This window comes from Struthio camelus, chromosome 1, assembly GCF_040807025.1.
Source record: "Struthio camelus isolate bStrCam1 chromosome 1, bStrCam1.hap1, whole genome shotgun sequence".
NCBI classification, from domain to species: Eukaryota; Metazoa; Chordata; class Aves; order Struthioniformes; family Struthionidae; genus Struthio; species Struthio camelus.
Window position 1 is genome coordinate 42064446 of NC_090942.1, and position 21148 is coordinate 42085593.

The 21148-nt window shown below is 36.5% G+C and overlaps 1 protein-coding gene across 1 annotated transcript in view; it reads left to right on the forward strand.

Annotated features, from left to right (window-relative positions):
• Positions 1 to 21148, forward strand: part of TRHDE (thyrotropin releasing hormone degrading enzyme) — a 225609-nt gene that overhangs the window by 70382 nt on the left and 134079 nt on the right. Inside the window, exon 4 of the mRNA XM_068935803.1 lies at positions 18052 to 18206. Coding sequence (XP_068791904.1) covers positions 18052 to 18206 — 155 coding nt within the window. The remainder of the gene's footprint in view (positions 1 to 18051; positions 18207 to 21148) is intronic.

Consider the following 21148-nt stretch of genomic DNA (forward strand, 5'->3'; position numbering starts at 1 on the left):
ATCTCTGTGGTTTTCTGATATCCTGTGCTGGAAGAAAAGAGAGTCATAGATAATTATCAGGCCTGAAAGAAATGAACTGAATGACTGAGTCTAGTCCCCGTTAGTCACAGATGACTATTTGGTAGTCCTGTAATCCAGAAGAAACCACAAAATATTTCCCAGCTGCTTATACTGTAATACTTTGTTTAGTAGAAAAGATGAAAGCTTCAGAAGTATGATATTGTATGAGAAGAAAGCAGGGAAGACCAAGATGTCTAAATATTCATTATACCCGGAAATGTATAAGACAGAATTTCCCAGGTGAACCTGATAAACTGATTATAGCTCTTCCTATAAGCTAAATTAGGAAAATATTAGTGAACTGTGCCAATGTGACCTGGAGGAGAGTTCCTGGCATGTCAGCATGATATATTAACAAGGCAGCCAAAGGGTGAAGTTGCTGATGCTGTGTAACAAAGGCCCATAAAGCTGATACATGGGAAATTCCTCCATGTGTATGGTTAGGCTGAACTGAAAGAGAGAAAACCTCCCACACTGCCCCTCAGTCTCAGCCTCGGTTGAAACTTGCTCCAAGAAACTGTTCAAGAAGGTAAATTCTTTCATCATTCCTGAGTGCTTGCATCCTGTATCATCACTGTCCCTTGTGTTTGGGAAAACTTCATGAGCAGATCTCTACTGAAACAGATCTCCACTCTCACCAACAAAAGCTGTCATCTAAGGGGTGGCAGGGATTCAGGGCAACACAGAAAAGTGGTATGAGTCCTACTGGGTGGGGGAAAACCTAGTGAGGAGTGATGACACCGCTACTTTTCTTCCTTGTGGAGGCACACAAGATTCAGTTCTCTGTTTAGTTCTCTGTTCATCTCTGTTAATCTCTGTCTCTCTTTCAGCATCTAAGCATAATAAATTGGGTTGGTGCAAAATACACCGAAGAATGTGAAAGCCGGTAGTCTAATATGAGCAAAAAGGGAATAAAAGGGCTCGATCAAGAGAGAAATATAATTAAAGTGTTAGGAAACAGGAGGACTTAAGCATAAGATGGACTGGATGGACTGGAAGAGATGTGATGGAATATGCAATGCCACCTCTCAGATGACAGCTTTTTTTGATGACGAGCTGTTTCAGCAGAGATCTTCTCATGAGGTCAGAATGTCTGAAGAAGCTTGACTTTTCTGCAGGCCAAGTGGAGAAGTCATTACAGAGATCTAGGTTCCTTGAGGATAGGCTCCCTTAGCTGTGATTTCAGCTGTACTATTCTGATCAGAGTGCACCCTGACACAAGTCAAGACATTTTTTTGATTCTCAAAAAAACACTTTGAGAGGTGGAATTTCTAGGAATTGCAGCCTTTGCCACTGTCAGAGGGATTTCTTGTGTATGGCCTGAGTAGCAAAACATCACGATGACTGGATATCAAGAAGGTTCCTTACCTTTTTTCAATAACTGCTATAAGCTATTTTTATAGTCCCATGCATTTCTGTGGATTATAAAATATGTAGAATTAATTCATTGTGTTTGGATAATTATGAAGTTAACCTATACTTTTATTAGACAATAATTAATATGAAATTTAGGGAAAATGTATATGGAACAAGATGGGTATGTAGCACATTGAATACCAAATGAATTAATGTGCTCCACAGGATCTTAAAGAGATGAGGTGCTTCTAGAAGTTTTTCATTGGTCACTTGAAGTACTGGAAGGTTTCAAATAGCAAGTTATAATCTTGTTCTTCAATACGATCAGGCAAATTACTCCATTCACTTAAATTCGTTTTTTGCTGCAACGCCGAATACTCATTTGTAAATGAAATAGCAATTCATTATATAGCAGATAGTTATGGCAAGACACAAAACTGCCTTTTGAGAAACTTGTGTTTTATTCCCTCATGCTGTCAGGCTAGCTGGTTTTCTTGAAGTCCGTAGTAATTTGTGTATATGGATGACTATCTTTGGTCATCACTGTTAATACCTGGTAGCTGACATCAAACCGAACTCCCAAGAAGGGCACATACCAAAGACTGTACTGAGATCATGTACGATAATGCAAAGTGCAGTACCTTCTCTGCCATCTTTGAAGAGGACGCATTGTGCTTCTTTTAAACAGCAATTGAAGCCTTGAAGAATAGATATTGGAATATCCATAAAGAACTAGTCACAGCTGTGTATTTCAATTCCAGATAGCCAGAGGAGGTTCAGCACCTTTGAAGGTGTTAAACAAAAACAGCCCTGCTTGTTTTAGCTGTTTGAAATGCAGACATGGAGGAGTGAATAAATGTTTGCTAAATAGGAGAGAACAAAATTGATTTTAAAAGTAAAATATCTTCTTGGGGAGTATCAAGATAAAAGCATGGAAACCAAACCAAACTAAGCTGTCTTCCTATAGAAATACTGTAGTGTGCCCTTCATCAAGTAAAGCCATGAGATATGGGGATGGCTCCTCCAGTGATACCGTTATCATTGTTTCATTTAAAGCAGTAGATTTCTAATGCTTATACCATGAAAGAATCCCCCAGTTCTCCTTTGTTTTTCTTTATCCTCTTCTGTATGTCATTTGCATTTGCAGATGATAGTGAAGTCTTAGGCTTTGATCTTCCAAGTACTTAATCATTTGCTTTAAGCAAGTCATTAGTTCTATTAGATCTGATTCACATTTGAACTAATGCTGTTATACGTTATTCCAGCACTGAAAAGAGACTAGGAAACACACACAAATTAAACCACTGTTTCATTAAGGCTGTTTTATAGGGGGTCTTTGAGGAGGAGAAGAAGAAGTTTTCACTGCAAAGTAGAGCTTCTTTCCTAGACCTTAGCATGAATCTCGCATACTTTCAGTGCGGATGATTTGATGACTTGGGGGTACTGACTGACTACAGGCCCGTGAGAGTGCTCTCCCTGTTGTTATGAAAATCTTTAGGAATGCTTTCATGTTGCACATTGAATTGTGCAATCTGACCTGTGTTCATAGGAGCCAAAACATGAAGACTTTTTATACTCTAGGAATATTAAATCCTGATCCCATATTGGTTCTTCTTTTGTGCCCTGTCCTCTTTTTAAGTCAAAATCAATTGTTGAAATTAATATTTCCATCGTAAGAAACAAACCAGAAGCCATCAGTTTCTTGAGTATGTGATATTTTACTCTTTCCCTTAGTCATTATGCCATAAATTTGTGTCCCCTGCAAATTTGGATTTTAGGTGTAAAGTTATCCAAGTTACCTCTTGGATTAATCTTTTAACACTTACTTTGCTGATTAATCTTTGTGCCAGAAGTCCTGTGTGTTCAGGCATTTGTGAAACAGTGGGAATACAATGGGGAGCTATGTTTAGGGAATCGTATGATAGCAAACGTGTGAGTTGGAGTCTTTTTCCTACATTTGTCATCTCAGTCCTCCTTCCTGTCTTTGCTTTTCTTTATATCTTTGAGATTCTCAGTTATTCAGCTAGTGAGCTGAGTGAGGAATAACAGCTCCTTCTGTCAGGCTTCCCTTGTTCCTCCCTTGAGTGATAGTGCCAATATGCTGGTAGCTTCAAAGAAGAAAGGAAGGTAGGAAGAAAAGATATCTCTAACTCTTCTTTGTAAGTTCATAAACCTCACTCATGTATCTACAGTGGCTTCTGTTAATAGCATCTTTTCCTATGTTTTGCTTTTTTAACTCTTTTATTGTATATCTTATGTTAGAATGCACTGCCACTTTGCTGACAGATGGACTTGCAATTTTAGAAGAGCCTTAGCAGTAATCTTCATACCATGGTCAGTATATTATTTGGATAAATTGCCTCTACACATATATATAGTATAATGGCTATATGGGAAGGTGTATGGCCTCTAAGGGATTACACCTAGTTGAGACATCCTGTTCAGACACTTGCCTCTATGACTCTTGTGTAAAGGCTTAGAGTAGCAGGGTATGACCTGCTTAATATGATTTTAACAAAGCTCTACCACGTTATTCCCTATCTTCTAATTGACCTTGTAATAGTTATTTTGTGCAACTTTTCTTATATTTTCTAAAAGAAATGCACCTACTCTCTATCAAACTCTTCATTCAAACGTTATTGATGCAGCAAAATCTTTTATTGGATTCTTTTTTTTTTTTAAAGATTGGAAACTGCTTTTTCTGTAAATAATAATGAAGCAAGATGGTATGGAGAAATTACAAATCTAAAAGAAAAAAACCTTCACAGAGGAAACACTTTAAAATGAAAACTATATTATTTTAATGTAAATTAATCATAGGTTATCAAGTTTAGATAAGGTTTGTGACCCTAACTCTGTTATGATTCTTTAATATAACTTTAATATAAGTTTAATGTTTAAATCTATGATGCGGGGAATGAAATTCTACTCAAGGAAACCACTCTGATTTCTGTATAATTAGAAAAGCTTATCTTTGTATTCAATGGGCTACTCTGACAGCATTTATCTCCTTCTCTTTTTAACTCCACAGTTTAACATGGAACACACACAGGACAGTACAGAGACAAGTAGTGCTCTTTTAGGAGAACAAAATGCTGTATCTGTTCTAATCTGTTTCTTTTTGCTAATAAAAGAGCTGGTCAAGGAAGTTCTCAGTTTCTGTTATATGGTAGGTGCAATTGGTTGTACTGATTTTTTGTCTACTTTACCTTCACTTTACCTCTGCTCACTCACCTCCTTTTTATGGTCTCTGTTGCTAGTCTGGCTTGTTTCACTGCTATTTTTTCTTTCAACAACTTTGATGCTCATGTAGTCATTGAATTCTCTTTATCGCTCCCTTTTGTATATAACTGGGTCTCAAACACTGCTTACCCTGTAAAGCTTTTCCTTCAGTAATCCTCAAGCTACTGTTCTCCCAAGGTTATATTGATTTCTAGAGTCCCTGGGAAAAACTTTGCAGCCCTTCTGACTGTGTAAAGCTCTTCAGAGAGGTAAAATACAAGAATGTCTATAGTGTTGACATCTCTAGTTAATAGCCAAAAGTTGTTGAAGTAAGTTATTTCAACTTCTCATGCGCCTTCAGCTTGTTACTTCAACTCTTTATACTTGAGCAGTGGAAATGGTGGGATTTTGTTGCTTGTCTGCAGTTATGCTTTTTGAGTACAGAAGTACATTTCTGTATATTTGGACATTACTGAAGTTCCTTGTTTATTTTAACTTTTATTTTTATTTTACAGACTTTTAAATGTAAAATATCCTCTTTTGAAATTTGAACTCCAAGTCGTATTACATTTTTTTGGGCCTAACTGATCTGTGTTCTCTCATGGTGATTTAAATTAAGATAATATTCAAACAGTTTACTATTGCTATTGAAGTTTTAAAGAATGTCAGACTACTAGACCGGGGAATGTAATTTGCTAAGCCCTAGTAAACAGAGATTGTTGAAGTACTTTATTGGTTTTGGGTAGGTATAGCTTCTTATGCTGTTGGAAGATTTAAATTTTTAAAGTAGTATTGATTTATTCTGTTTAGTTCCATGACTTGTTCAACATGGAGCTGAAAAATCAGGAAAGCTGACTCTCCTTTTTCAATTTAGGTCACGTACTAAATATGAGAGACTGAGATTTACTAGTTCAGAAATCATACGAGGCATACTGACTGAAGCAATCTGTTTAATTCATACCCCATAGATAACAGCAATGCGTGATACATCAGCAGAGTGGCTTTATTGCAGCTCCAAATGTAGGTAATGCTACATTACAGATTATTAGGTGTTGAAGTTATTGCTGTATCTCTTATAATAGTCTTGTACTTGTGTCTTTATTATCCTGCTTGGCTTGACCTCCCTCCAAGCCTGTTCTCCCGTCACGAGCTGACCAGTACCATCTTCATGTGTCTGGAGTCTGTTCCCAAAATGGGAATGTTGACTGTGCTAGGACAGAGAGGTCCTAAGGAGAGGAACACATCTGCAGACTGCGGGGCAACGTGCAGTGAAGTGGAGTTCCTCAGGGTCAGGTCTAGGCAAATGTGGTTACTGGGAAGAAAGAATTTAGAGAAGAGTGAAGAAGAGAAACCCTGGCTTCACTAATAGTTGGCGTAAAACTCCCTGTCTGCTTCCCTGAAAGATTTAACTGCACTGCGATCCTTTTTAAAGTATCAGTAAGGTGGAAGTTTAAGATGTTATTGCGTGTCTTGAATAGATAGTACTTTAGATAATCAATCGGTTCATTTTAAATAAACTCATTTTAAAAATGCTGTTATCCTGCATTTTTAATTTAATTCCCATTTCCATTCAAAGACAGCTTGACACAAAACACAAATAAAAGAATTGAAAGTGGGTCATCTAGTAAATAAGGAACGTCATTCAGCATTTCTTATGTAATTAAATGTAAAAAAAAAACCATAGGCCAAGTAATGCCTTGGAAGCGGCAATTTGCCTCCAGATCTAAGTGTGGAAGTATATACTGTATGCATCACCTTAAGTCTAGGGTGCTTTCTCTTCACTGATGTTTCCACAACTTCTTCTTCTGAGCAGAACATGGGCTCGGACAGAGTCCCTACCTGTAATAATTTTCTGGAAAGCAAAACTCCTTACAGTTAGAACTCTCACCGTCTGGTCTTTCTTCTTTAGCCAAAACATATTATAACATCACAAGGACATTGAGATGACAGAAATTCACCAATCATTTGACCAGTTTATTGACCGAACTCACTCACTAACCAAACTTAGGAACAATGTACAATTAATCTCTGATTTGTTCACATTTATGAGTCTGCTATAAATTTATACCTGTATTATACCTGTAAGGTGATGATCAATTCATTGTGTTATCTCAGGAGTGATTGCTGAAGTTTGTTGTGATTGTTGCCTGGTTATTTTCCTTGTTTCTTGATTCTCTTTGGAAAGTAGAGAAAGTGTTACCTCTTTATCCTCAGTAAATACTTATCTAGAGTGACAGCAATATTCTGCCTTGGCCATCCTATCCTAACGTCATTGATTACTTTCTGAAGGGCTGCTGTTCTCTGGTAATTACAGGCCATATTTTCTCTGATAACCTTTTTGTTATTGGTATGGACATTGTCTAGCTCTGGATTTTGTTCCCTGTGTATCTGTTAAATAATCCAGAGCACTTGTCTGATTTGCTGAAACGACAAAGGTTTCTACGGGGGTTCATACATTTGTAACAGAAAAAAGTAATCTCTGTATACTCTGGAGAAAAAGGGAGGTCTGGTAACCTTTTTCAACCAAAAAAGGGTCTCTCTGAAGCAGGTTATCTATATTATGTTATGGACTAAAGTTGAAGTCCTTTCTCTGCTTGAATATTGACTTCCAAGTTTTTATCAGCACCCATGATAGCGGTCTCTAGTTATAACCGTATGCTGGTTAGAGCATTCACTAATACCATGTTAAGGTTACACGAGCAATTTAGTTTTGTATTTCCTGTCATGCTGTTTTTGCATTGGTGTGGGATTACAGTGAGATCTCTTTATTTAACTTACAATTTCTTTTGGCCTTCTCAAGAACTTTTCCTCATGTTCTTAAATGGGATCTCTCAGTAGCACTTAGCAGTAGGTGCTGATATAAAAAACTACATTTGGCACAAATTTGGCATAATCCATCATTCCAAGGAATCTCAGTATCTTTTTTTATCTGTAGACTAGACATGATAGTGCTGTCAAACTTATAGTGGTTTACATGTGCACCTTTGTGCATTAATGTCTATCCGTACAGGTATTCCAGTGCAGTACTTCCATTGTGTCTCCTTTATGTTTTTTTTTTTTAGCTTTAGGTTGGCATTTTTTGATCTTTCCAAAGTTGTCCAAAACCTCTTGTCAGCCTCTCTATTCCTATTTTTTCTTAGATGAAGTGTTACATAAAACTTGGTATTCTTATTCTACCTGTGCCATCACAAGATAAACGTATAACCGTTTCAAATAGCATCTGCCAGAATTTTGCCTTTTCATCTAACGTTTTTGAGCATCAGTGATCTCTCGAAGTATCTTCCCTTGTAGGCAATAAAAAATATTCCAATGTTACGTTAGTTCTTGTTTATGCAAAAGTGCCTTTTTTAAACTTCATTGCTCAGTACTGTTAGACTCCTCTGATTGCTAAAGCAATGAGGCTGTTTCAGTGTGGTTAGGAGAAATAGGTTTGGAATCAGTCACTGCAAGCCCACTGCCATCCCACAGTGGTTAATTACTGTTGTGTATAGTCTCAATTAGCAGCCATTAATGAGCTAGGTACATATATTTTGTTTAGATTTTGTATAATGTAGGTAGAGGTTGATACAGAATGCAGGTTCCAGTAGAAGTCAGATTACACACTGGAAAATGCAAATGAATTACCCGAAGGGAGAGGGATATTTTTTTATCCTCGCAGCACTGAAGTCATTGAAGTAAGAAGTTTAAGCTAGTTTAAGGACGATAATTTCTAGTCTAACAAACAGATATTTGCATATCTAAGGAAGTGAACAGGCACTATTAAGAAGAATGGCCAGACTGTGTCTGGGATAAAGAGGAAATAGAATGAGTCAGGATGAAAGATTAAGCTTGTTTAGATCCCAGGAACATTTCAAAGGTGAGATTGGCTAAAACCTGTTGTGCTTTAATCACGGGACATCCATGAATGGGAAGGTCTAACATGTGAGTGGAGGAGCGCACCTGAAAGTGCTTTATGAGAAGTTCTCTCCTGTGGATAAATTCTCTGATAAGAACTTCTGAATAGTTTTTCAGTGGTAGAGAAAACCTGAAACGAAAGGCATGCACAAGGACCAAAACCTGGATTGCTTCCTTGTGAGTGCCAGCTGAACAGGGATGTAATATCAGGGTAATGCACTAAGAATAGTTTTTTTTTCCTTTTATTTGGTGGAAACTTTCATAAACATTTGTTACAGTGTTATCTGTTTTGGAAGTTATTGGTAAATCCTTTTATCTGCTTTTGACCCAAATTTGGCTTAAATGTGGTTTAAGGGAACTATAAGGCATATTTTGTGTGAAGTGTGCCAATTCTATACCATAGGGCATTTGTGTATCATAACAATATCCAGGAACAGCTAATCTGAGTTGATGTTGCTGTCATCATGCTCTTCGTCAACAGCATATACACACTCCATCAGTGAAGCAAGGAGGTTTAATCTCCTACATTTCCAATATTTCTTCCCACATACTGAACAGTATTCTCGCTTGTCCAGACTGTCACTGTGTGTACAGCCCCGTGTGTTCTCTAAACTCTGCATGATTTTCTGTTTCAGGCTTCTTTTCTGCTGGAATATTGGATTATCAATTTTACCTACTGTGTCAGAGAACTGTCTAATCTCTATAAACTTTATTCTGGACTGGATAAATCCTGTTGCTTGCCAGACTCTACTTTTCCTTAATTCTGAGTCTCCCGGGAGTCTGTTTGGAAATATTTTTCCTAGGTTCTTTCATAATCTGCTCTATTCTCAGCTCCTGTTAGCTCCTTGCCAAACTTCAGTAGTATGGTTTAGTTTGTATCAGTCATCAACTTCTCTATAGTGCGTCACTTCTTTTGTACCTTTGTATTAAAAACATTTCTTTCTAGAGTTTCATTTTTACATGGCTTGCAATATTCTTCAATTTCTGTAATATGTTTTGGGTACTTCTCTCTGAGTTAATTGAAACTATTCAACACATCAGATATACCTGAAACCACAGCTATCAGAAATAAGACTACTTTCTAATTATGGTCTTTCTCTTCACTAATACCTATTGCTTTCAGGTGCAGAATAAAGTACCGTCTAAATGTCTTCCTGTAGTTTTCCATACTTCCAGACTGTTTCAGCTCCGGTGGAGCTTTCAGCTACTCTACTTTTCCATTAAGCTTATTTCTTTTAATTCTTTTTTTTTTTTTCTGCTGATAACCATGTGGAGTTTAGTAATAACTCTGCACCCAAGATGCTTAGGAAAAAAAAAAGATCCTCTTTATTCAGTGAGATAGTACTATCTGCCTCTGCGTAACAGAACTTGAGCTTCTGTGGAGCCTTTTACTTCCTGCATCTGGGAAGCTAAACTTCTTAAAGGTTCAGTTCCTGATACTGCAAGAACTGTGGGAAATTCAGAATACTATGCAGAAAAGGTTGATTCTTCTGTCAAATTCTTGAACTCCTGCTTTTTATTGTGCTTTTTCACCTGTGACAGTGATAGGTAACAATGCACAGTTACATTGCTGGCAGCCTGCGTGCAGGCTGATCTGGAACAGAGTGAAGGAGTAAATTCACTTAGTTAGACCTCTCCAGGACTTTGATTTTTACCTTTTGGTCCATCTGGTCCATCTTGGTGTTCCTGGGAGACTCTTGTAAGGATGAATGTGGATTCTGTAACAAGGCTTAATTTAAATGTCACTGTGCATCCTTAGGCACAAGTGAGGAGGGAGAGTATGGACCTGAATAAGAGTGGAATTATTGAGCCATCTATTATTCATACGTCTTTAGAACTGAGTATAATGGTGGTTTTTTTGCGCTATGTCATATGATATTGTTACAAAAAGTTATTGATTCTTTTTGTATTAAACAAACTGGTGAAAAGGTACATGCTGGCTTTTGTTGGCTTTTTGGCTTTTTGCTGGCAAAGTATTTGGATAATCTATTTAACTCATACTAACAAAATAAGCAAGAGGAGAGCAGATGTTTTTACTAAGATGGTGAGAATTTATCCTAATGTAATATTATCAAAATAATTTGCATAAGAATATAGGAAACACTTTAGGAGTTAGGATAAGCAGGAAGACCTAAAAATGATATCTCAAGAGCTGTCCTTGGTATGAAGTGATTTTTTGTTTCAAGATAGTCCATTCTTATTTTTAAATCTTACACTGGAGAAGAGAAGAGAAATGATACTAAAAGCTTAGATACAGTTTCCACAAAAACATTGCCTGCAGATGTAGTGCTTATGACTAGCTAGCTATATTGTAATTTTGTCTCCAACTGGAATATTCTGATATGTATTTTTGAGACACTGGTACTAGTAATGCGCAGGACACCTGCCCCTCTTCCCAAAATTCCTATTTCTACTTTCGCTGCTTAAATGTGCCCATTGCCTATGAATATAATCTTGATTCAAAGCAAACAAAGGAGATAAATCTGGGTATACAGAGTGTTTTACTAGTGAAAACATTTATGTCTTTACTAGTGTAGCACAAAGCAGTTTTATATCATGTATGGCAGAGAATAGATTTGTTTTACCTCATTATTACAATAAATAATATGGATTTTTGGAGTTTTCGTTTGCCTGCTCCGTGGTTTTGCAGTGAAAAGAAGGAATATGGCAGTGGCACTTGCTCATTTTCTTTACAGCAGTATTCATACGGGAAGCGTTCAGTAATCAGTTGCATGTTGTTTTCATCTGTAGAGTCCTCATGCTCTATTAACTATGGTGTTAGGAAAATGGCTGCTGGCAATTTTCCATCATGTCAGTGCTTTTAGTATTTACGTTAGAAATAGTACTTATGAAGGCTACAGAAATCTTTCTCCTTTTTCCTCCTCTCCAAATATTTTGGTGTTGAGAATAGGAATGTGTTTACTCTGTCGATATGTGATGTATGTTCTATAAGGGAAGCACATACTGTACTGGCACTGTAAATTGGCAGAGCAGAAACTCTGTGAAAGATTTTTGTCCTTGCTTGGTATTATGTAGCAATTCATAATGATCTGTCCAGGTATTATTTAAAAGAAGGACATTGTTCATTTAGAGATCAATGCAACCAAGATGATACGTAATTCAGCCTCTGTGAGGCATTATATTCATTTTTCAGTTCAACATTGAATCATTTGATGCACTCTGAAATAACAAAGCAATCATCTGTAGGTTAGGGTTATGAAAATTGGAAGCAGTTTAATAATATGCATGTCAAAATCAACAGCTTGTTGTTTCATTTTCTTCAGCTGTAAACTAGCTATCATACAGGGTCAAGGCTCAGTTGCTTGAAAAAATCACAAAGTTTTTCCTTTTATATTACTGCTTATTCTTCCCTCTTTCCCCCCTTCCTAATAGCTTTCTCTCCCACATCTTTTCCCTCTTGGAATCTTTAATATTCGCATTGCATTAAACATCTGCTGTTCATATCAAACACTCTGGAAATCCATCCATTGTTTATGTCAGTTAATGTTAAGTAATACTTTGTACTGCAATAAAAAGCAATAAAAAAACCAGCAGTAAACTGCTGTGTGTCAGTGATTTCTCCTCGGGGTCTGCAACAAGCCATTTGATGTGACTGAAATAATGGCAAACAGTTTTAGCCCTTTGCATTAACTCTGCAGAATAACGTCCATGTAGGTTGGTAAGTAAGTGTCAGGCTTATAGCAGGATATTGGCAATGTAGTCCCACAGATAATAAATGATGGGTGCCAGAATAAGCATTTGAGTAAACAAATGCAAATCAAAGAGTTCCTAGGTGGAGTGACTGTCCTCCCGGTTGTTTGTGACTATTGCTGTATTTGAATACTTCCCCTTTAGCAAGAGAAGGTATGAGAATGCTATTAAAGTAGTATAAATAATGATAAAAATAATAAGTATAAAGACAGCTAATTAGGGTACCTAGTTCCGAAGTGCCAAGACCAAGCTATGTGAAAGTGACATAGTATTCAGAAGACATGCACTTAGTATTTTCTGAAAATCAGGTTTCTCAAAGTGTCTGAAGGTACCCATTCAGATCTGCTACTTCTCTTTTGTTCTAATGTTGAAGTCAGTTGGAAACCGTCCATTGACTTCAGTGAGCTTTTGCCTAGGCCTGTAATGTTTAGAAGAACTTTTTGAGAAAGGAGTGAAACTATATGCAAGGCAAACTTGATTTCCCAGCACAACCTTTTCTGTCATACACCGAGCAAATAGAAGAGCAAATAAAGTTTTTCAGTAGCCAGTTTAGATTTTTCCTATAATTACTATTGCTATCAGTAGTTCTTTATCAGCAGCCGGTGTAGATATTTCTTATAATAACTACTGTTTGGTACGATGATTTTTAGCTGCAGCTGTCATTTTTTGTAGTTGGCTTGTTCCTTAAAGTCTGCATGAATCATTAAATGGTGTTCTGTTATAGCAAAGCATCTTCTATTAATTATCAATAAAAGAAATTGCTTTGATTAAGGAATCTGAGTGACAGAAATGTAAACCCCTTTGATTAAATAATTCCTGTTTTGGTATAACAACATTCATTTAGGGTATTGCACAAGACTTTTAGAGAGACTGAGCTATTGCAGTCAGGTTGTTGATTGCATTATGCAACATTGAGAAGGGGCGAAACAATGCTTTAGATTTACATCTGTGAAGATAAAAATAAACTGATATTAGACATCTTTTCTCTTAACTAGTCAAAATCACTGTCAAAAAAGTGTAACACCTAGTATGAGGAAGTCTACACCTGAAGTCTTGAAGAAAGACTCTCTGCAGGAATGAAGGAGAATAACACTGTGAAAGGCATGTAGATAAATTGAAGGTATTTTTGTGATATCATTTTTTAAAATAAAAGTATGGATTATAGGGGTAAAACATGCAGAATAAAGACATGTAATTAATACTAAAAATGATCGTGTGATTTAGAGCATTCACAGAATGAATGAACTGTTCACGGAGTGAATAGTTTATCTCTGTATACTTCCTGATTTTATTAGGAAAATATATGTGTAAAGATGATTGATAGAAAATTCTTGTTTCTCACTGTATATTCTCCTTCACAAGTTGCAGTGTTTCAGTGTTCCCAGATTTGTTTCGGAGACTTGATGTATCAGAGAAAATTTGCAGAAATTATGCACACGTTTACTTGTTATATCTTTATTTTTCCAGTAAGTGCTTTACTCTCCTCCTTTTGAATATTAGGAATTAAATACTGTCATGTGTTCTGCAGGATCTATCCCTTGGTCACATTTTAACCAGCAGCTAAAGCAAATAAAATTGCAGTACATATACTAATAAATGTGTGCCTGTGTATGGATGTCTGCCTGTACTTACTTATATACACACTCGTATTCCTATGTGTAGTAAGGATGTGTGTCTGTTATGCCAGTATCCTCATGAGACTTCAAACTGAGCTAAAATTGAGGTGGTGAAACATGGTGGAATGATAGTGATTGAAACGGTTCTTGGCTTATGAAAGAGTAGGATGATAAAGGAGGGGGGAAGGAACCCCAAATTCAGGGTGCTCTGGATGAGAGGGTTGGATCTTGTTTTGCCTTTAATCTTACTCGGCTCTGAGCCTTCTCTTGTTTTAAGCAAGAGCAATGTTCCCGGTGGTGGAGATTTGGAAATTTAATGGTTTTTAAGGATATCTAGAAAATATTATGCTTGAATGGGGAAAGTGAAAAATGACTATAATTTTTTTGAATTACATAGATATTAAGTTCATAGATAAAGTTAAAAGAACCATCGAATGTAGATTCTCTCTGTGACCAACTTAGGTGTTGAATTGATTATTTTTATTTTGCACTATGACAATTATTGCTAAGTCAGGAAATTGTATTTTGATGTGAGCTCAAATAGTTACGTTGCTTTAATTACATATTTGGAAATAAAAAAGGCTGTTGAGCTATGTACAGTATGTGTAACTTGAAATGTTTTTCATGAGATTCACACAGGAATGGATTTCAGAAATGTCCAAATACTATCCTTATATTTGAATGATTGTACTTTCATCATTTTCCAGTGTAGTATGATAGTGTGAAGTTCCAACACCTTTTTGCTTCTACAGCTTTTCTGGTGATTTTATTTTAGCTGTATAGTTTTTACTTCTCTGTCATGAATTTAGTCTATGTGAAGGCCAAGAGGTGGAAGCCCTCTATTATTCCAGGGCTATATAGGACTCTCTGCACTGCTGTATCAGGAAATCTCAAGTAACAGTTTTATGATGTATGAGGATATTATTCTCTGCAAGTAATAACAAGCACTTCTATTTCCCCAGCAATATCCACATAATCAAACATTCACAAGTGCTTTACAAAGAATTTAATTAAATAGTGTGCAGAGTAGCTGGATGCAGCATGCACACCAGCTATTATATATTCAGCCGTTCACATTTTTGCAGTTAGTGCAGAACGCTTCTGAGCAGTACAATGTGTGAATGATATTTCTATGAAAACATGCATCGTTGCCCCTTTTTGTGCCTTGCTTCTTAAAAAATACACTATAACCTTAATGGATGTCAGCTCTGGGAACATAGGGTACCTTCCTCAATTCTCTAATGGTATGATAAGCAGAGGGAAGTACTAATTAGTCTATTGAGACTTGAATCTGAAATGCTGTGCCTTTACCTGCTCCACAGATAAAGGTACGGATTCATGTGCCTTTTACCACGAAAGCCAGATGTGTTTGGAATTTTGTTTAAAGGTATTAGAAATTTAGGGAGCAAAAGCAATTATCTGCACAGTCAAGATCAACCACGAAAGAATGCCATTTCCAAATTAACGCTAAGACTGACAATTCCGAGTTTAGACATAGACAATGAGAAGAAACAGTTTCTCATTTTGAAATAATGAATACACTCAGAGTGCGGTCTGTCAGCTCCGAAAGTTTAAGGAAGTCTGTTCTTTGGCAGCAGTGTGCAGTGCATCTGACCCTCAGTCAGGAAAAGTTAAGAGGGTGTTTGTAGTGCACTTCTCAACTCATTCAGCATTTTGTTGGTGTGCGCATGGCACCTACAAGGATTAACATTCTGGTAACTAACAGGGTTATCTATTACCTTCTGTTTTGTCAGTTCAGAAAAGCACTGTAAGCATTAGCCTATGCATGAGAGCAGCTTCAAGGCTTGCAGAGCAATGGGGCTGTGTTGGATCACAGTGATGGAGAATATTTCTTTGCTGTTATATACCTGCAATGCAGTTAGCTTTCCATCAGACTGGAAGGTTTTACTGATATGTGAGGTGTATAGAATATCCATCTAAACCAGCAGACCAATACTGATGAAGTAAATACTGAAAGGCAGCCTGTACTTAGGCTATAAAGGTGTTCAGATGGGGGAGAACTCCATTCCTGACTGTTAGGAGACCTCACCCTAGATTGCTGGTTCCACAGTGTTATTCCAATTTATTACTGACTCACACTAACAAAAGCTGTCCGTTATGACTGATGAGAAAGACCAAAAAGCTACAAACAAACCTAAAAGAGAGGAAGTAAAAGAAAGGATCAGTTAAAAGTACGGAACTAATTTTTCTTTTATGTTAGTTTTATTCCAGTGCTGCTCTGCTGATTTGAGGGGAATTGCTGAAAACTTAATTGGTGTGAGTTAGGACAGAATCAGTCTCTCTATTCTTCTTTTGAAGATGTCTTTTGAAGGAAAGTTTAATTGCTGTAGGAAAAGTTATAGCTTTCTTTATAGACTTGACAATGGGAGAAATCCCAGATTCATGTTAATGAAGACTTGCCATTAACTTCAGTGATTTTATCCATTAGCCTTTGTATTCTCCCTCCCCCTGCTCCTTTTTTTTTTTTTTTTAATCCTTATCCCTTCTTTATATGACAGACAGGATTTTTTTCATTTTGCATGTCAGTTGAAACAAACTGCAGTTATTCCAAAAGATGAGCATGTTTCAAGCCCCAACTAAAGAAAAAAGCAAAGCATGTAATTTTGAGTTTACTGGCATATCTACTCTTGAACGCTATGGTTTTGATTTTTGCTTTATTTGCTTTAATCAGGTTATTGTTCCAATGTCTGGCTTTATGTAAAATAGTTATTTGCTACCGTTTGTAAAATGCCTCTCTTTACAGTTTGGATATTTTCAGTTACCTTGTATTTGGAGGTAGCTACTAGGCTCTCTTTGTGCTCCCACTTGAGGTTTATGATTGTTTTGCATCTTGCAACAGGCCTTTCTTGGGACAACTGGCATATATCTAAATTCCCCATTCCTAATATTTCAGTGGCAACTTCCTGTGTATCCCAAAGTAGAGCCCCTGCTGTCAGGTTGTTCTCCAAGCCAATTCTACCACATAGATCAGCAAGCCAAAACAGACAAATTTAGATGTATCTGGGCTCCAATAGAAATTTTCTTCTTCAGGTTAAGAAGTCAGCCCAGAGACCTTTTATCCCCCACAGTGAAGCACCACCTAGACATACTAGTGTTAGTTGCAAATGAACTAGCTTTGGAATGAGAAGTTATTTAGCCAAGAGTAGAGTGTGACAGCCAGGCTAATTAACTAAGAAGCCAGGCTAGTTAGTTCAACTGGAGCACCATGCTGATGTGACAGTATAGCTTCCAAAATTCTAGCTGATTTCTGCACTGGTTGCACTGGGCTTCTTGTAGTCACACGGGTTGTTCTGGGCTCTTTCTAATAGTTTTATCATGGAGTCCAACTGCGTTTTGGTTTATTCCCTATGTCATTTTACTATAATTCTGGATGGATGTTGAAACACTGTTTTGTTGAACCTCATGCCACTGAGAGAAATTCCATACCACTCTTTTTTACATGCTGAGGGATTGTCCCATATTTATCTTAACAGTTGGTCACCTATTGTAAACTGAACTGAAGTAATATTCCTGAATTTGAATACTGCACTGTTGTTTCAGCCTGCAAGGCTGAGAGGTGGCTATCAGCAGTCCTGTCCTCAGAGGATGCATGCTCATAATATTGCAAACTGAAAGATACCTTGTTATGTAAGAACTAATATTTTAAAAATCTGAGCAGCTTGACATCTTTTTAGTCATTATAAAGCAGTATTTCTTCAATGCTTCCTTTAGTGTTAGTCCTTATGTACAGTTTGTTATGTAAGGGGCTCATAAGGGAGTCACTTTCATGCAAAAATAAAAAATACTTTTGGTAAAAGTCTGTATTACTGCCTTGACTGTCGTGTATTAAACATGAGAAGCAGTATCAAACCCAGAAATAACTGAACAAAAAAGTATTTTTAAAAAGCTAGATTCTGTATAGAAAACTTCTTCAGTTAGAATACTATGTACTGTTTTACAGCAGTAATGAGGTAATTATGAAATATGCGTGAACAGACATGTAAGAACAAAAATGGCTATTTTATTAATGTTTTTTAGATATTACTGCTAGAGAGCTGAAATTAACAGTTTTGTTTTAACATGTTTAGTATTTAAAATGTCTTTAATGATAGTTTATGACTTTTACTTACAAATAGCTCTTCAGCATAGTAGCTCCCACAAGCAATTAACATATGTTTTGTTCTGTTTCTAGATCTGTTAGCTGTGCCTAAACATCCGTATGCTGCTATGGAGAACTGGGGACTGAGCATTTTTGTGGAGCAAAGGATACTGCTAGACCCAAGCATTTCTTCTATATCATACCTACTGGATGTCACTATGGTCATTGTGCATGAGCTATGTCATCAGGTATTAAAAGTGTTCAGATATTTGTTATCAACCTCAGAAATCAAGCATTCCTTATCAAAGCTGAAAATGAATGTTTGCGTTTTCATACAGGTGATTGCAACTTTCATTCTAACTGTAGTCAAAATAATACGGAGATCTGTAAGATATGTAATAACAATGCAGAAAATAGGAAAAATCAAAATGGGAATAAAGGAGAATTAGCAGTGATGAAGAACTTGCCTGTCTTCTATATGATTATATTCTCTGTGTTTGTGTGTAGAGTAAGCACACTGATAGCTGTAGAAAATAATTTACTGCAGAATTATAGCAGATGAATGTTGAACTTCGTGTTTGTGTTAAAATTTGCTTGGGCTGAAATCGATTTGATAGTCTTGTTCTTCTTGCATCACATACATGCATACTTCCTTTTTTTTTTTTTTTTAACGTGGTATTGACCTTCTGTTTACTAACGATGGATAATTGAGTCTTTATGTGTACAGAAACTTTTGTATCAATAAGAAAACTTGTAATAAACCCATATTAATTTATTTCACATATCTTTCATCTTATCTCAACTGAAACTTTGAGTGTTTAGTAATATTGAATTGAACGCAAATGTTATTGAAGAAACGTGCTACAGGGGCAGGAAACCCTTTTTTGCACTGGTAACAGGCATAATCATAGCCTTCAGGTTAAAATGTATGAAATCCTACTGTGTAATTAGCATGGCTTACATCTGTGACTTTACACAGGATTCTTTAAAAAGCAATGCAAATTCTTAACACTGCCTGCAAATAAAAAGTACTGTATAAAGGGGAGCCTTTGTAATGGAATACTGGTAGCTGAATCTGGAAATATTATTGTTTGGTTCATATTCGTGTTTCATATTATATCTGTAGATGAATATTAAGTCCTCAACTCAAACAGGACGTTTTTATTGAAAGTTATGGCTGATTTGTTCTCAGTATGATCATCTTATTTTGTTATACGCTCTTTATTGTACAGTACAATAGAGCAGCACACTATTCAGCTGGAAAAATCACAATGCCTTAGGAATCAAGTATGGAAAATACATATTTAGGCCATCAAATCCCTGCTCCTGTTAGTGTTAGATCCTTCCATGTAGTGCATTTTTCTTGTGCTGGGTTCAGTGTTCCTAATTACAGGGTTTCCACTGCTTCCCTTAGAACGTTTCCTATAGCTGGTTAAATCTCATGGTCAGTAACTTTTTCCCTTGCGTTCAGCTTAAGTCTTCCATTTTCTGAAGTCATTCCATTACTTCCAGTTATTCTTTGAACAATTTTAATAGTTTCTTCTCCTTCCAAAGCAATTTATACTTCAGATGTGAGCAATTATCACATCAATAATTTGCCACGTTTATTTACTTGATTCTCATTGAAACAGAGGCCTTTCAGCCTTGCTCTGAGAATGTAAGAGGATCTTGAAGGGTGTGAAAACTGTATTTGAATTTATTTTAGGGTCCTTGTGTGGTCATAGAGTACTTTTAAGTGGCTTTAGTACAAATGAGAAGTCCATGTTGGTATTATTTGCGATGCTGTTTGCCTGTTATAAGTATCTTTCTTACTCCATTCATGTTGTTGCTGTTTCTGTTTTAGTTCTATGCAGATCAGGGCCTTGCTCAGCTACTTTTCTGGGTAAATAGACAAGACAGAAAAAGTTCAGGTGGAAGAAGTATTATTTATATTTTTTAGATGCAGAATTTAGTCACAGAGAATATGAACTGGTCATCTGCAAATAAACTTCTAAAAGGAGAAAATTCTCCAGAAACACATGCCCTGCATGTCTAGTACCTCAAACTTGGTATCATCTTTATTTGAACATTTTTTTTCTGCTTTTATCTTAGCATACTTTATAAGCCTCTCAAGGAAACTTTAACTCTGGATGGCATATAGCAGTAGCTATAAACTGTATTAGGTTAGCTGCAGGGGTGTTGAACTGAGGCCAGATTGGGCCCAGATTCTCTTGCCTCTGCTGTTTAGTTGTTAATTAATTATTCACTGCGTTTTTCGTCCTCTTTTGCTGTGCAGAACCTCATCTGCTAACCTTGGGCGGCACATGAATATTCCTTCCCTTCACTCATTTTCACTTAGAATAACAGATATTAACCAAAATCACTTCTAGTGGAGCTAAAAGTAGAATCCACATCTCTAGTATTTAGTTTTAATCTTTATTTATTAATTTTGTAAAATTTCAGATAAGTAGAAAGGACCCTACCCTAAAATATATGTTTTCTTTTTTAAAAAAGTATATCTTTCCAATTCCTTGCCTTATTTCATCACAGAGTTCCCTCTCCGATTTTAATCCCATAACTTCGAACTTTGATACTTAGAGAACAAATCTAACTACAGTTGTAGACTGTCCTGTCACTTAGGGCAATGTAGCGAACACTTTGCTAATGGTGTACGCAACATTAGAAAAATTAGACAAATGTTAAGACTTGGGATGGTTACCTTTATGAGATGACTGCTTAGAATCCGAGTTCACAAGCCCCTTGTGCATGAACGCTTGAGTGCTTGTGGTGGTCATCTGCAGTGTTCAGGCGCAGATAGAAAATTAGAGATAGCATTGCAGTAGTATATAAGGACATTCTCTGGTTGTCAAAATATAGGTGCAAAGCATACAAGACAGAATTTTGTGCCTAATTTTTCCACAGATGACTTTATCGTGTCTGACTGGATTGTTGTTTTAGATATGTTTTAGGAATGGCATATTAAATTTACCCGGGTAGGTTTAGCTTTGTCATTTTGCAAGTTGTCAGTGCTGATATTTCAGCTAGAGTATTTTTTAGAACATTTTATGTATTTAATTAGAAAATTAAGAAGTGGAAGAATAAGGAATGTTTCAGCATAAAAACTTCTCCTCCAACAGTAATATAAAGCCCCAAAGCACAAATGAGATATTAGTCAGTGCACACATAAGTAGCAGCTTAAGTTGATAGCTCC